This window comes from Dasypus novemcinctus, chromosome 24, assembly GCF_030445035.2.
Source record: "Dasypus novemcinctus isolate mDasNov1 chromosome 24, mDasNov1.1.hap2, whole genome shotgun sequence".
Classification (NCBI taxonomy): domain Eukaryota; kingdom Metazoa; phylum Chordata; class Mammalia; order Cingulata; family Dasypodidae; genus Dasypus; species Dasypus novemcinctus.
Window position 1 is genome coordinate 9,232,142 of NC_080696.1, and position 16,490 is coordinate 9,248,631.

Below are 16,490 nucleotides of genomic sequence, written 5' to 3' on the forward strand. Positions count from 1 at the left end.
GTGCTTGTGTGTCTTCCCAAACCAGGAACCTCCGAGCTCCTGCTTCCCAGTCCCAGTAGGGGCCGGGAGGAGACCCGCAGTCGAGACGGAAATGACGGAGCATGCCTCGGCCCGAGTTTCAAAACTCCGTTTGGATGGACGCCTGGAGGACCTTGTTTTCTTTAAAGGCAACTGGTTTTCCGCCACAAACTTGCCCACTCTTGGACAGACAGGTGTGATTGCTTAAAGACCCGCCTTGGCCCAGTGGTTCCCGGCTACCTGAGGAATGCTAAATAAGCTAGCCTCGACTCCCCCGCCCCACATCAGCCAGTAAACACAAAGCATCTACAACACATCTTGCTCAAGGGGCAGAGTAATTATTTTACTTAAAAATGATGTCGGGTGGCAGGTTAGCAACGACCTGGCTTCCAGACTGCTGAGTTCAGCTTTACAAGGAGAAACACGGTCATTAGGGAAGTACTTGCACTTGTGTGGAGTTAGTCTCAAGCGTCACTGAATGTAGCAGGAGGAGCACTGCAGCTCCCCGGGCCCCACCCCTGGCGAGTTTGGTCCAGCAGGTCGTGGGCTGGGCCTGGGAATCTGCATTTGAAAGCCACATGCACGTTATGCTTCTGCCCACCGCCCCATCCCAGGTGACATCTCGGCTGCCCACAGCCACGTATGTGGCTTTTAGCTGAGATTCTCCCCTTTCCTGTTACACTTCTACAATGTACAAGTCCAGAATCTCAGGGCAGTTTCCCATCCTGAAACCACCAGCTTCCAGTTAACCCTTTCCTGGAGCTTCCTGGTGTGTGTTGTATTTTTAGGAGGTATCAGAGATTGAACCCAGGACCTCATGCATGAGAAGGAGGCACTCAACCACTTAAGCTACATCTGCTCTCATGGTACATTTTAATGCTAGATTTCTAGTTGGCCAACTTTCTAGACTGAAAATTATCATCCAAGACCCTTTTACCGTGGCCCAGACCACCTGATTCAAGGGAAACAGGAATGGCATTGAGTCCCTTCCTTAGCACGCCCCCAACCCCAGGGTCCCCGGGCTCTGTTGCCTGTTTGTTTCTCTTTGGAGAGAGGAGACAACTGTATGCTCCAGGTCCCAGCTTTGAGCTGTGCCCAGATGAGCCAAGTTTCCCGGCCTTAAGGCCCGTTAGGTCAGCACGTGTGAATCTCAAGATCACCTCCCTCCTGGAATGAATTGCAGAGGCAACAACAAAAAACTTTTTTGGCACAAAAACATTTGGCAGCTACCCAAGGAATTCCGGGGTCCTGCAGAATCCAAGTTTACAGACCTCTGGATAAGGTGTTGCTTGCAGGATGGCTTTGGAAACCAACAGTGCTAAACCGGGCTGCTCTTGGGTCTGTCCCAGTAGAACAGCCTCCTTCCTGGAAACCACCTGGAAGAAACCACCCGTCTACTTGTGGACTCTGGTGATGCCAGGACTACTCCACTCTAGCAGAGAGAGGTCGTAGGAGTACAGCCTCGCTGGGCCGCCTCCCCTACGAGCCACACCTCCTCTGTGGTCACTCTTCAGGCCACCACTGACCAAATCCACTCCCAGCTGGCCTCGGCTTAGGCCATAGGAGCCGGGGACCCTGGAAGCCACCCTCCTGTCTTAAACAGAATGTCAGAACACGGCTCCCAGCCCGGTGGGAAGAATGTCTTTCCAAGAACAGAAGCAGGGCCGTAGCCCTGTCCATTCTTCCTCCACCCCAAGCGTCGACAGAGCCAATTGGAGCCAGGCTATGAAGACTGGGTGTGCGGCCGGGCCTGGATGTGCCGTGCTGGACAACAGCTCGGAGGAGCAAACTTGACCTTGCTGACCAGCGAGCCAGCCCCCGGCGCCTGCCCTTGCAACCGCTGCAAGCTGCCCACAGATGGGCCAGGCTCGGCACACCCGCCTGGTGCCACGTGGGCCTCTGGTGCCCGGCAGCCCCAAGGAATGAACCCCAGCTCTCCTGCCTTCTACAGTGGGGACAGTCCAACTCGAGGACTTCCTGAAGTCCGCAAGGGAAGAGCGCCTGAGCATCACTCCCTGGGAATAAAGCGAGGAATAGCTGGGCCCTAACTCCAGGGGCTGGCAAGACTCCCTCCCGCCCTGCGAGGTGGCCCTGCTGGGGTAGGTGCGCACAAAAGCCGCGAGGGGCAGATGCTCCTGTTAATCCAAGTGGCCAAGGACGGGAAGAAAAGATGAAATGCCCTCTGCCTCCCCAACGACGGTCCCTAACTCTTTAAAACTGAGTGCAGTGGGCATTTCTCGTGGGTGCCTGCAAACCATCTCCCTCCGTGCTATAAGCCGCTGAGCCAGTGGGGGTTATTCAAGAGGCATGCACACCTGCTGTTAGACCACTCCTTCGAGCTGTACAACAAATGGCCACACAAGGGAATCGAGGGCCCTGGCAGCCCCCCAGTTGGAGAACTTCAGATGAATTTCGTGACGTAAAGGGCTTTCCCTTTCACCTACTTCTCAGTCTCCCTGTCAAGCCCCAGCCTATTATTCACAGATTATCCAAAGACTCCGTGGGGTGCCAAAGTCACACAGTAGAACCGGGCAGTCCTCTGCTGAAGCTCAGAAGAGTCCACACTGTTCCATGTTTTCATACAAAAAATTTAATAAATATTACTTTTCAAAATTTATTGCCAGGAACAACACATCAAAGATGCATTTTTATGTTCGTGTAACACTAATAGGACAAAGTATCTTCACGGTCTCAATGGTGAACCAACGAGATTACTCTGTTTTATAAGCCTTTTTGATCTTATACCTCATAATAGCACTTTGATTTCCTCACTTAAGGCGGGCAGTGTAATCTATGGTAAACCTAAACAGTGATCTTACTGGACATTTTATGGTTCAAGTTTTTAACTAGCTTATTAGAATACTCCCTAAATGCAGTAGATAACAAAAAAAGTCAAATCTACAGGTGGTTCAGTATTACATACGAATGGTGAAAAGAAATCAGAATTTACAAAGTAAGATTGGTGTGCTTCCAACTTCACACAGTTAATTTGGTATTTTTATGCAACCACTCATTTTGGCTACGTTAAGTCATAGCTCAACTTGTTCCCTTAAACTGCTTTGTAGCAGATCACCTGCCTGTCTTTTTCAAGTCTAAAGTAGGGGAAAAGAAAAAAAAAAAAACAAACCTGTTCTAGACTAACACTCAAACTGCCCCAGTCAGTCTTTAAAATGTGTTTTAAAGTGATGCTATAGAAGGTGTTTTCAACATCTGATGTCATACAAAAAAAATCCATCAGTATTCCAGGCACAGAAGCCCATTCTATTGTTTATAAAATAAACTATTTTCAAACACCTTAATTTTGGCTTATAGGCAACACGTAATAAGAAAATAAGTTCAAAAAAAAAAAAAAAGCCATACACTTACAATGCTATCAGAAACGTTCAACTCTAAACACATAACACATAAATAAAAAGGAATGCTGTTTTAAGGCTCTTGATTATTAAGTTAATAAATCAAATATACACAGTGATTAATAAAAAAAGAATTATTTACAGAACTATACAAAAAATCTACTTTTGACACTTTTTTCCTCTTTAAATTCTTCATTTTACCAGCAACCGCTGACATAGTCCCCCCTCCCCCAATGACAAAAAAAAAATACAATAAAAAAAATAAATAATAAACTCATTTGTGATAGTTGCTGTGGTTCTGAGCTGCAAAGGCACTTTCAAAGACAGAACTACTTGTACGTCGTCATAAAACCAATATACAAAAACAACTCAAGAGTCAATAAATATAAATAAACCTATTATTCTGGGACTGCATCACCACCAGGACATCTGGCCAAGGCGGACACTCGAGGACCGAGGGCGAGACAGTCTCCCGGCGAGCCTGGTCCACCAGGCGAGGGCCGCGGGGGGCCCCTTCGACTCGTTTTGCAGAGATGGGACACGCAGCGCTTGGTTCTCCAGCCAACCACAGAAAACTACCATTGCCAGTGTAAGCCAGCTTGTCAAAACTTAAATTAACACGGGGACGCCAGGCCGACGGCCGCCTCGGCCTCCCGCGACACGACTGTTTCAAGGACGACAAGCCACGGGGACGGCGCCCGCTGGCTGCTATACGATGTACTCCATGCGGTTTAAGCTCTGCGCGCTCTCCAGGTCCCTGTTGTCCTGCTTGTCTGTCCAGTTCGGGGGTCTGGGCGGCGTGCCGTTGGGGGGCTTCTCCTCTCTGGCGACCAGCGTGTACGCCGGCTGCTTGGCGAACCGGCCCTTCTGGTGCTTGGCCATGTCGTCCTCCTCCACCTCCGAGTTGTGGGTCCTTATTTTGGACATCTTGGAGTTTTTGCTCTCGTAATCCTTGACGGGGACAGCGCCGGCCCCCAGCTTCTCGATGGGGTTCTTGATCTGGTTGAGCTGCTCACGCACGTTGTTGGTGGTGCCGTCCTCAGAGGCCGAGGGCGCGTGGCTGCTCGGCTTCCGCCGCCTCCGCACGCACCAGTAGAAGGCCGTCACCAGGCAACAGATCCAAGCCACAGTTAAGACGGAGCTCAGCAGGGGAACCAGGAAGTCTGCAAGGCAGGCACAGACCCAGTGAACTCCCAAGACACCCAGCCACCCATCATCAAGAAGACCGAGGGCCCAAAGAACACCCATAGCTCTCTCTGGTCCTCAGGCTCTCAAAGGGATGCCTGGGGACAAGTCTCTTTCCATAACCCTGTCATCAATTCACAGCTCGGTAAGCAAGTGCTGGGGCCAGGGTCCTCGGAGACCGAGACACCTGTCCCTGGAGACACCAGGTAGAGCAGCCGCTCCGCAGGCTCTCGGCACGGGGAGCCGAGCCAGGCTCCTTAGGCGGCTCATTACGGGATCAGGTTTTGAGAACGGCCAGAAACCGGATCCAAGCGGGCACAGCGCGCACACCCTGTGCTCCCTCGGATTTCTCACCGAGCGGGAACAACGATCGGGATGGCCAGTGGAGGAGGCTGGCGGGCCCACAGGGCCGTCAAGGTGTCTGCTAAGCCAGCGGCTCCTGCTGGGCTGTCCCCAGACGCCAAGGCAGGCACCTGTAGGACCTCCGGCTCCAGGCACAGCGGTGCTGAGCCCGCGGGCTCTGCCGTGGGTCCAGAAACAACTCACTTTCTACAAAGGGGCCTGGGTGCACGAGGACAAAGCTCGCTGGCCAGGAGAAAAAGACGGACGACTTCCACCCCCACTGTTTGAAGAATGTTTCTGTGGAATAGTCCATCTACCTAGCTTGTGAGCCTTCTGACCACCCAGTTTTCTCACCCATAAACCAGGGGCTTCTGGGGGGAAAGTTTCATCCAACAATGTGAGGAAATAAATGGGTTTGAAAGAAAGGGACGGGATCCACGCGGACACCTACCTGTTTTGTTCTTCATAGGACGCCTCTGAACTCGTACTTCTGCCACAGCAGCAATAAGCGAGCTGTTGCCCTCCCGCCTACTGACGAGGTCAACAAGCTTGTCGGTGATCTCCTTGATTGGATTCCCGTCATCCCGGGTGTCCTCGGCAGACTGGAAAAAGGAGAGGCGTCAGACTTCCGGCCAGAACCCTCGACAGCAGCTTTTTGTCACCATCACCTGACACGGCAGCTGGAGCTCTCCTGCCCCACGTCGCCCACCACCACCTGTCCCCATCCCGGCTGACTTAAAGCAGGTGACTGCCTCACGTGCAGCAGCCAGGGGGGGCGGGTCATGCACTTACGATGGCCACGTGGATTTCGTTGTTCGCCGAGGCAGAAGGCTCACAAGCTATGTAGATGGAATATTCCGCAGAAACATTCTTCAGAATGTTCAGATTCCTCAGCTCGCTGCAGATGTGCTCGGTGGTGAGACCCTGAAACGATTTTTTAAGAATTCACACACATGTAAGGATAGCAACGCCAAAAAAAAACCAGATACTCTCTTTGAAATGAGGCTAAATGTAAGCCTTGCTCTGACATACACGACAGGAACCGGAGCCAAGGAAAACCAGACCCCCAGCTCGTGACACTCCTGCTTTAAAACGCGCAGACGCGTCGCTCCACAAATCGCGAGAGAAGTCAGCACGTACCGGTGACATCATCTCTTTGTTGAAGGTGAAGGTGATGTTCGCGCAGTTATCCTGGTAGTAGGAGTCCGAGACGCACTTGGTCTTCACGGGCTGCAGGCTGGAAGACCTGCACTCGCCCACGCCCGTGCAGGGGCGGACGAAGCACTGGTCGTCCAGGATGGGCAGGCAGCTCTGCCCGCCGGGGCACTCGCTGTGCCCTCTGTGCAGCAGGCAAGGCCGAGGACCGCACCACACCTGGGGGGAGAGCACCAGAGCCGGCCGCTGAGGGGGGCATCCGGCCATGCCGCCAGCACCCACGGGAGCTGGGCGGCCCTCCCGCCATACCTTCGAGCAGGCGATCCTGCCGTTCAGGCACTGGCAAGCATTGCAGTCGTCGTCCCACTTGGCCCCGTCTGGTATCACGCTCCCCATGGTGATGCAAGGTCTCCCCGAAACTAAGGTGGAGACGTGGAGAGGGAAAGTTCACTCTTCCAGAGGCAAGAGCCCTGGTGCCAGGTCTGCACCCCCTCGCCGGGGCGAAATGATCACCCTGGCTGTCACCAGAGGCTAGTGGGGGTCCCTCCCCAGCTAACTTTGTGCCCGACCATGTCAGCAGATGGGACGTGAGCAGAGTCACTGCTGGGCTTTCACACTTGAGCTTGGCATCCTGCACGCCTGCCATGTACCAGGAAAAGAATGCAGCCCAGAGATAATGCTGGCCCAGGCAAGACGTGGGAAGCACACAGAACAGACCGCACCCACCCACGATCCCGGCACAACTCCCTGCCCACCCCGCATACCCGATTAACAAATGCTGGTTGCCAGTGACTGAGGTTGGGGATGTTTGTCACACAGCCTGTAGCAGCAGTTGCTGACTAAACCAGTAGCCCAGCTAACCCTGTTGTCAGGACCCCGCCATCTCTCCCTTTTCCCGCTGCCCGCCCCAGGTCGTTCCCTCCCTGAGAACACCCAACTCCTGAAGTGACCCCCGAAGGCATGCAGGGCGCCGGGTCACATACCTTCCTGGCACTGGGCCCCGCTGTGCCCAGGGGGGCACACACACTGGTAGCCATTGATCTCATCCACACAGGTGGCCCCGAGGACACAAGGAGAGGACTGGCACTCGTTGATGTCTAGGAGAAAGGAACACGTTCAGGCTCAAGGAGAGGCAGCAGCGTTGAAGTTTTTGACACAAGGCGGAGAGAAAAGCCAACAATTACGATAGAAGAGCGCTGAATGTGCACCCACAGAACCCAGCAGAGATCATCGGGCCCCCAAAAGCTTCAAGAATCACAGCTTTTAAGTTCTTCTCTTTTGCAGTATGGTTTTGAACAAGGGGCCACATGCTTCCCCAGCAAGGGCTGGAGGGGATACTCTGGGCTCTCAGGCCACATGGCATCTGTCACATCTACCCAGCACTGTCGGAACTCGAAAGCAGCTGTGACGGCATCAAGCGAGCGTGACCGTGCTCCGACGTGACGTGGCTGATGAGACCACGGGCGAGAGGTGCCGCCAGGCTGCAGTTTGCCAAGCGATTTAGGAGCAAGACACGCACAACCAGCCCCACGTGGCGCCTCCGTCCAGGTCAACGCCAGGCTTGGGGATTTCAAATGACTTGGGGCAAGGACCCAGAGAAAAACCAATACAACTACTTTGCTGTCTTTTTCTATAAAACAAGGGGCATGTGGGGGAAGCCTCGAAAAATAAAAAATTTTTAAAAAGCTTTTCTGTTTTAATGCTCTTCCCAGGGCCTGTGATAACCCGCAGCCTGTGCACTAGCTCTGCCCCACCTGGCAGATCCCGTGACGGGCCACCGGCCGCTTGCCCGTAAGGTGACGCGAGTCCTGGGCAGGGCCACATGCCTCCCTCAGACCCTGTGGCCGGCGCCCTCTCCCCTGGAGCCAGGGCCGCGCCACCCAGTGGCTTCCAGCTGGGAGGATCCCGCATAGAGGGGCACCTTTGTCTCACTAGGGGCGGGCGAGGACGCTCCGTCAGCGCCTCGTAAAGGGGACAGCCGGCCTTCGCCCTTGGAAGCGGCACGGTCCCGGGCATGGGGTGGGGCGGGCCGGCGGGCGGCCGTCCTTACTTATCCTGCAGTCGGGCCCCGCGAAGCCGGGCGCGCACTCGCAGCGGTACCAGTTGTCTCCGTCCACGCACGTCCCGCTGTTGTAGCTAAGAGGCAAGCAAAGGCACCGTCAGCATCTCCCATGCCAACACCTGGGTCCCACCCACCCCCGATTCTGGCGCTCCGGCAAGCTCCCCGTGCGCTTCGAGCACCGCCAAGGTAGAGGGGCGCTGCTCGAAACACAGCCGTGACCTTGCTCATTAAATGGGGTCTGTGCAGGCAGGACCAGTGCCACCTGGGAGCGTGATGGAAAGGCAGGGTCTCGGGGGTCCCCCAGACCTGCTGGATCAGAGCCTGCACTTAAACCGGGCCCCGGGGAGTCACGGGCACGCAGCCTGAGAAAAGCGCGGGTTTGCGAGGTGGGCAGGCTTACCAGGGATGCGGACTGCAGTCGTTGGTATCTGCAAAGAAAGACGGTTCAACAGGAGGCCGGCCCGGGAGGCGCCTCGGCCTACGGGAGGGCACCTCCTGCTGCCCCAGCACCCGGCCCCATGAGCCCCGAGCACCAGCACAATGCATGAAGTCCCCCTAAATCGGAACCCCTCCTGCCCTGGACGTGTGTCCACAGAGGGGGATGAGGAGGGAAGGGATGGGCTGCTGGGCACTGGGCAGGGAGGGAGACCCCCTTCTGTGTCCACTGCACTCTGCGCCTTCCCCGTGCCAGGCCAGGGCTGCAGCCCATCGCCCCTCAGGGGAGATCCTGGTGAGGCCAGGACGTCAGGGGCTCCCCAGGGCCTCAGGAGGTCAAGGGCGGCACTTACTCTGTGTGCAGACGGGCCCTTCCCAGCCTTCTTTGCAGACACACGTGAAGGACTCGCCGTTGACCACACAGGTGCCCCCGTTGTGGCAGGGGCTGGGCAGGCAGCTACTGTTCCGGGCTATAAGGCAGAGCAGACGAGAGCACGAGGCTAAGCACCAAGACTGGCGGGGAAGGGGGGTGGGGGAGAGTATCCGGGGAGGGAGGTGGCCTGGGGAGGGGGACCTGGGGGAGGGGGGCTGGGGAGGGCGGGTTGGAGAAAGGGGCCTGGGGGAGGGGCCTGGGGGCCCTGGGGAGGGTGGGTGGCCCAGGGAAGGGGGCCTGGGGGAGGGGGGGAGGGCTAGACCCAGAAAGCCATCCGCAGTTGTGGGTGGCAGGCAGGGGCAGCGGTTACCTATGTTACAGGTGGTCCCCTCCCAACCTCCAGGACACATGCACTTGAAAGCGTCGCCCTCGTCGTAGCAGGTGCCACCGTTGTTGCACGTGGCTTCGTCGCACTGGCTGTCACCTGCAGCAGGAACACCCCGAGGTGAGCGGCAGTGCAGGACGCAGCGGCGCGTACGAGCCCCAGTGGCTCCCACTTACGCGAGTGGCAGGTCTTGCCCTTCCAGCCGTTTTTGCAGTCACAGAAGAAGTCGTTGACCAGGTCGCGGCAGGCGCCTCCATTGTGGCAGGGGCCCTGGCTGCAGTCGTTGATGTCTGGGGGGACACAGGGCACGCGTTGAGCGGCCCAAGCCCACCGCACGGCAGCCCCTGCTCATCAGCCCCGAGGTCCAAGGACAGACACACAGCCCCTGACCTAACCGGGACCACCAGGCGTAAAGGAAGCCCGTGCTGGGTTACTTTTAAGGCCCCACGTTGGGCCAGGCAGGGGGCAGACCTCGGGAACTCCCATGGAAATGGAAATCGACACGGACAGACGGGTGCAGGGGGCACACGTATCAGCCTAATCCCACAGCTCCTCACAGAAGGTCCCCGGCCACCAGCAGGGTAAAAACGCACACAGGATGCAGCAAGGCTGCTCTACTGAGCTCCAACTTCCGGTAGAAAGGGGCCTCCCGGACCAGCTGGGGTCCCGCCCGCACCCGCCCCACGCTGGAGCTACCCCAAACCAGCAGACTCACTGGTTTCACAGTAGGTCCCCTCCCAGCCGTCGCCGCAGATGCACTTGTAGGAATTGACCCCGTCGATGCAAGTGCCGCCGTTGCTACAGGGGTTGCTCTCACAGTCGTTAATGTCTGAGAAGAAGGAAAGGAAAAGCAGGGGGTGGCGTTGAAGGACGAGCCACGCAGAGCCCAGTTCCGTGCTCCACGCTGTGCACGGCCGCCACCCGAGAGAACGCACCTGGCACCTCATGTGACCTCATCGTAAGGCTGGTTCTCAAGTCAGCTGGGTGGCTCCAGAGCCGCCTCATCTTACCCAACGCCCTCCCCACCAAGCTACTAGGTGAGTGGGGAAGAGACTCACGCAGAAAGAGGGCCCACCCACCCCAGGAAGGCTTCGGAACATTCTAGAGTCAACGCGGCCTCTGTCTTAAACCCCGGGTAACAACGAGCCTTTTCTTGCCTCCCGCCTTCTTAACGGCTAAACTCGGGGGAGCGCGAGGTGGCGCGACAGGGTGGGACGCAGGCGCCCGGCCCCCGGGGGTCTTACTCTCATGGCAGTACGTTCCCGTGAAGCCCTTGTTACAGTCGCAGGTGAATTTGCCTCCCGACTGGCTCTTGCACTTCCCGTGGGGGCCGCAGACGTTCGAGGAAATGTACCGCACTCCCTCGGGCGTGTCGTTGGAGGCCATGGCCACCGTGCAGCTGTCGATCACTGCACGACAGGGCGGGGGTCAGAGGCAGCGTCCCAGCGCCCACGTCCCCAGCCAGGGGCCCACGCCGTGCCCCTGCGCTTAGGAAGCCCGGGGGCTGCCCTGGAGCCGAGGCTGCAGGTGGACATCCTCCACACGTAGCCAGGAGGCCCCCGGTCACCTCAGCCATTTCCCCGCTGGGCTGAAGCTTGCTAAGGAAAAGTCCCCAGCTTGAATCCCGGGTGAGGCTCCAAGGACAAGCTCAGAGGACCGCCAAGGGCCACACAGCAGCTAAAGTCGCAGCGCCAGCCTCCCAGCTGCGCCCTCAGAGCTCGGGGGGCCGCAGGCCGTGCCGCCGGGAGACCCATCTCCACTGAGAGCAGCACCACCCTGCAGCCCGGCAACAACAGCGCCCTGCACGTTTCCTCCCCAGCCTTCCCAAGGGCCCGGGTCTCCCCCAGCGCCTGCCGGGACCGCTGCCTGGTGTCCTGGCTGTCCGGGGCGGTCCAGGAAGGGGCTTTCAGCAGAGGCGCCCCACGCCTGACTGCTTCCGAGTGTGGGGAGGGTAGCGGCAAGTGGGAAAACTGAGGCGCGAGGTTGCGGGGTGGGGGGGGCACCTTCGCAGGGGCTCGTGCGGCAGTGGTCTTTCAGGTGCGAGCAGTTCTTGCCCTCGTAGTCCTCGGGGCACTTGCAAAAGTAGTCACTGGCCCGGTTGTAGCACTGGGCGCCGTTCTGGCAGGGATTGGGCTCACAGTAGTCTATGTCCAGCTGCAAGGAGGAGGAACGAGGGAGCGGGAGAGCCAAAGTAAGACCAAGGTGCGCTGGTGACGTCCCTGTTGGGAGGCAGCAGCCAGGCAACCACCCCTTCGTCGGTTTCTCTTAGGGGCACATGCTGTGGATGGTGACACCCCAGGGACAGCCACATGCCAGATCAGCGTTGAAAGAAAACGGGCAAAGGAGGGGAGTGCTGGGTCCGTGGGGACAGAGTTGCCATCCACTGCTCTCTCCACTAACGGTGGTCAACAGGAAGGGGACAGATTTCAGAGACCCGAGTCAGGAGGGAGACGAGCAGGGAACAAGAAGGGGCAGCTCTCCTGCAAAAAGTGGGCCACCTGCGGCTTCACTCACCTGGCAGAGGTTTCCGGAGAAGCCAGTGGGACACAGGCACTGGAATCGGTTGACCTCGTCCTGGCAGTGACCCCCGTTCAGACAGGGGTTGCTGGCGCATTCGTCCACGTCCTGCTCACAGTGCTCGCCGGCGTAGCCAGGGGGGCAGATGCAACGATAACCATTGACCAAATCCTGCAGGTGGGGGGGGGGGTGTTTGTTGGTGGTGAGTGTCCCCTCTGCCCCGTGGATCCTACAGTGCCGCGGCGGCTCAGAGTGGCTGCTGCAGCTCGGCCGATTCACCGACACAGCGCAGACACCAACCCCCTAGAAATGCGTCTGAGGAACTGCCGACTGCACGCCCTCAAAGTCGCCCCCACAAGGCGGGGTGGTACCTCTGCCCCCCAGTCCCAGATGCCCTATGGGGCCGTCAGCCGTCAAGGTTCTGGTTTCAGCAGGGGCCCGCCTACCTGACAGGAAGCCTCGTTCTGACACTGGCCAAGGCAATCGTCAATGTCTGCAACGTAAACAGGCCGGTTAGAGGCCAGCTGGACGGACACTGGGTTTCAGGGAAAACTCTTCTCGGCTCAGGACAGCTGTGCTGCCCCTGAGGCGAGGCTCCCCCAGGGGAAGGGGTGCAGGCAGCCCCCCAGCCATCTTATCAGGGCGGGCCAGTACCAGCCGAGGAGCTGTGCTCACCGCGCTCTCCCCAGAGCAAAGCTCCTACAACCGCTTTCCTTCCAGCACCCGAGTCAGACCAGGGAGGGACCCCAGGCTCGTGAAAACCGAAATCGACGGCGAGTCACTCACTTATGTCACAGTTCTGGCCCGTCCAGCCCGGCAGGCATTCACAGAAGTAGCTCCCGATCAGGTTCTTGCAGGAGGACTTGGCATTGACGCAAGGCTTGGCCTCGCACTCGTTGGTGTCTGAAAGAAAAGCGAGAGCAGTGAGGAAGGCAGGGGTGTCCCCCCAAGCCCCCAGGAAGCCCCCAGAGTATGGCTAGGAGACGTGGGGTTCGCTCCGTTTGGCACGCTGCCCCAGCCAGGACCCAGCCTGTAACATGGGTCGATAACCTCCCAGCTCCACATCAGCAATCCCAGCAGCAAGCCGCCGGGCACCTCCGGGCAGCCTTGCTGCCAGGACTTCAACGTGGCGGGAAGGACGCAGCCAGTGTGGGGCGACCCTCGCTGGGAAGCCAGCTGAACCCTCCTCCCCGGCGGGGGGCAAGGACCCATTTGCCTTCCAGCTCTTTCTCCCAGGCCTGTGAGCCTCTGGGTCATAAATGCCTCCTCCGCCGGCCGCACGCTCCCGCTCACGGCCCCGACGCACCATGCCCACCTCTGCCGAGAAACGGCGGTCGGGGGCAGCTCTTACCCAGCTGGCACGTCTTGCCAGCCCACTGGGGGGGGCAGATGCACTTGAACCCGTTAACCAAGTCCTGGCAGGTCCCGCCGTGGGAACAGTTATTCGGAGTACAGTCGTCAACGTCTGTTCAAAGAAGCGGGGAGAGGCAGGTAATTAAATCGCAGTCCGTTTGGACATTAGCTTTAACGCCGCCCCGCACACGAGGCCGCTTCGCCAAGGAGCCCGGCAGCTGCTACAGGCAGAGCCACGGAGGACGAGGAGGACAAGGAGGACGGCGGCAGCAACAGGCAGGCGGGCTGGAAGCCTCTATCCTGGCTGCAAATCCCCCACTGCCCCAGTTCATTTAATCGCCACCCTAAGCCCCGGGGGAGAGGAAGGCTGGATCGCCCACCAAGCTTGGCCATCCAGCACCTGCCTTGTCAGATGTCTCTAAAGAAAATCCTCACCATGACCCCGGGGGTAGCTAAGAGGGAAGGAAAAAACACTGCCCAGGGTCCCACGAGCAGTAGGCAGCCTGGCGGCCTGACCCCAGAACTCATGCCCTTATCTGCAGCGCAGGCTGTTCCCAGGCTGCTGTGCGGCAGCGGGGCGTGGGCCTGGCTGCACCTCGGAATTCCAGGAGCCGGTGAAAGAACACGGGCTTCCCAGTTCTAGGGGCAGGTGTGCCCCGTGGGGCAGCCCAGCGTCACGCCATGTGGCTCCGCAGGCAGTAGGCACGTTTGCCAGATTCCTCTTTTGGTGCCACCCATCCCCAAGACAGAAGTCAGTGGTGCCAGCGTCCCCTGCGGGCGGCCTGTCCACAAGGAGCAGCACAATTCCAACAGGGCATCGCTCCATGAAGCACGTGCAACGGAAGGAGCTATTCCAGGAAAAAGTTTCTTCCAAGGAGACACCAGCTTAGCGGGCAGGAGGGCGCCGCTGGGAGGCCCAAATGCTCAGGTGGAAACGCAAGCCCCTGGGGGCTCTGCCAGGATGCTGGCCGTAACCAGCCCCTCCCAGGGACACACACGTCACCGGGATGTGGACGCTGGCCCCCACCCTGCGTCCAGACACAACCATCTCCTGGAAGGACACGGGCCAGAACCCTCCTTACTTGTGGAGCACGTGGGGCCGGTCCAGCCGGGAGCACACTTGCACTCAAAGCCCAGGGAGGTCTCCTTGCAGCCCCCTCCGTTGTGGCAGGGATCAGAGAGGCAGGCGTGCTCTGCTGCAAAGGCCAGGGGTGCAGTCAGCGAGAGACGCCTGCCTTTAGCCACCGACGCCCGCCCATCCCAAACTCTTGGGCCACCAGCTCCGGCGTGCTTCCACAACTTAAAAGCACGCACGCACGAGGACCCCGCTGCGTCCAGGGACGAAGGGGCCCCTGTCCCACCGAGCTGTCTCCAGCCCCATTCCAGGGCATTTTGGAGCATCCCCGGGCCGCATGCTAACTGGCGTCACCCCAAAATGTCAGGGACTCCAAAGGAAGTTCCAGAGACCCGAGGAGCCGCGGGATGGCGAGGCTCACCTCGGGGGATATTTCGGTCTTTTCACCAAGACTGACTTTTCCAGCTGCGCATAGACAGGATTAGAGAGGGTCTCGCCAGCCTGGACCACTTACCAATCTCACAGTTGGGCCCCGAGTAGCCCTCCGGGCAGGAGCACTGGTACTTGTCAGGCCCCGTGTTGCTGCAGGTTCCCCCATTGAGGCACGGCTGGCGGGTCCCGCAGTAGTTGAGATCTGCCAGCAAGACCCCAAGCCCGAGTTAGCACCAGAAGACGGCTGTTTCTAGCCCACCCCTCTTTTAAAAATAAAACGGGGGGGAGGGGGAAGCCTAAAACACAAGTTACCTCCGGTCCCCATCTGGGACCTCGTGCGCCTTCGAGGTCCCCACTGCACCCCCCCCCTTGGCTCCACCCCCGGGCACGTACCTTTGTCGCAGAGCTGGCCGCCCCAGTTGGTCTCGCAGAGGCACTGCCACGGCTCGTTGCAGGTGCCGTGGACGCAGCCGGGGTGCGGGATGCACTTGTCACAGTACGGCCCCTGCCAGCCGTACTGGCACCTGCAGGAGGCACAGCGTGTCAGTCCTCCCGCCCGGGGTTGGGGATGCTCTGCTCCGGGAAACAAAAGCCTGCCCAGCTCAGGCCTTGGCGGGTTTTGTTTTTTTGGTGACAGAATGGTGAGTTTCCAAGGTTTTGTCTGATAAGCAAACATTCTCACGGTTGGGCCAAGGGCCCCTCCGGGCAGACCCCGACAAAAGGAGGCTCATCGGGGGCGAGCCCATGGGACGTGGCCATCACAACGCCACTCTCTTCTCAGGCCGCACAAAGGTGGGGGCGGCGCATAAATCAACCCCAGGACTTTGTCGGGACGGACGCCAGCGGGAGAAGGACAAGACTCCCTGGTGACAACGGGGGCCGTGCGAGCGTCTTTGCCAGCGGCCATTTCTATATGGCAGCTCGCCTTGCCTCTTCGTCCCAACAGCAAGTCACGACCCCGGCACACACAAATGCAGAGAGACCCCAAGTGTGGCAGGAAACTCCCTCTGCTCCATTCCAATCAAACCAGCGTCGCGGGAAGGGGAGCCCCGCCTGCTGCCGGGGCGAGGCCCAGCTGCTAAACCCCCTTCTGCAGGAGCTGGAGGGCCGGGGCGGCTCTTGGAACCAATTCAACAGATAATTGATGACCCATTACCCAACTTGAGATTTATACTCATTTATTTTATAGTTATGTCTCAATCGCCAAGAGGTCAGCTGAGTTTATCTAGTACTGGGGAAGGAATCGAGTTGCCTTTATAAGCCCCCTGTTCATGGGAACTCTGCACAGGCCAAAGGGTGCCTCTGATCTCCAAAACACAAGCCTTCACCTGGGTGGGAGAGAGGGCAGGGTCTCAAAACCACTCGCCCCTCAAACTTCAAGCTTAACTGCCTTCTCAAAAACCAAGCTTTGACTAAGAAAGGGGGTTCGGGGGGGACCCCAAATGGCCTCGCAGGGATGGAGGTGAGGTGAGCGGTGGAAAACGGGGATGGGCCAAATAGCTCCATAAAAAGATCTGGGAAAACCACGGTCAGAAGCAAGGATCCCCCAAGCTGGAAAAGCAGCCCCCCCCGGAGAAGGGACAGCTTTCCGTTTCCAGCACGCTGGGTCAGGCTAGTAAATCCTCGTCATGGGAAAATTCTAGGCATCTCACTAAAGGCTAATCACCCACAGCAGAGAACAGACTTAACCCCTGAGGATGCGGACTAACCACTTCCTAACTTCTAAAACCAAGCCGTCCACACCCAAAGCAAAGAACCGCAGAACGGGCGGCCTAAGACGAAACACAGGCTCATCCTGGTGATTG

At 58.3% G+C, this 16,490-nt stretch overlaps 1 protein-coding gene across 1 annotated transcript in view; it reads right to left on the reverse strand.

Moving 5' to 3' along the window:
• Nucleotides 1-2,585: 2,585 nt before the first annotated feature.
• JAG1 (jagged canonical Notch ligand 1) overlaps nt 2,586-16,490 on the reverse strand; it is a 32,482-nt gene continuing 18,577 nt past the window's right edge. Inside the window, exons 6-26 of the mRNA XM_004461826.5 lie at nt 15,079-15,209; nt 14,768-14,887; nt 14,261-14,374; nt 13,177-13,290; nt 12,612-12,728; nt 12,272-12,318; nt 11,823-11,996; nt 11,312-11,462; nt 10,553-10,717; nt 10,024-10,137; nt 9,485-9,598; nt 9,294-9,407; nt 8,904-9,020; nt 8,516-8,543; nt 8,104-8,189; nt 7,037-7,150; nt 6,363-6,472; nt 6,039-6,272; nt 5,691-5,822; nt 5,350-5,500; nt 2,586-4,534 (exon numbers count right to left, since the gene is read on the reverse strand). Of these exons, the coding sequence (XP_004461883.1) occupies nt 4,080-4,534; nt 5,350-5,500; nt 5,691-5,822; nt 6,039-6,272; nt 6,363-6,472; nt 7,037-7,150; nt 8,104-8,189; nt 8,516-8,543; nt 8,904-9,020; nt 9,294-9,407; nt 9,485-9,598; nt 10,024-10,137; nt 10,553-10,717; nt 11,312-11,462; nt 11,823-11,996; nt 12,272-12,318; nt 12,612-12,728; nt 13,177-13,290; nt 14,261-14,374; nt 14,768-14,887; nt 15,079-15,209 (2,902 nt within the window). The 3' untranslated portion in view covers nt 2,586-4,079. The remainder of the gene's footprint in view (nt 4,535-5,349; nt 5,501-5,690; nt 5,823-6,038; nt 6,273-6,362; nt 6,473-7,036; nt 7,151-8,103; nt 8,190-8,515; nt 8,544-8,903; nt 9,021-9,293; nt 9,408-9,484; nt 9,599-10,023; nt 10,138-10,552; nt 10,718-11,311; nt 11,463-11,822; nt 11,997-12,271; nt 12,319-12,611; nt 12,729-13,176; nt 13,291-14,260; nt 14,375-14,767; nt 14,888-15,078; nt 15,210-16,490) is intronic.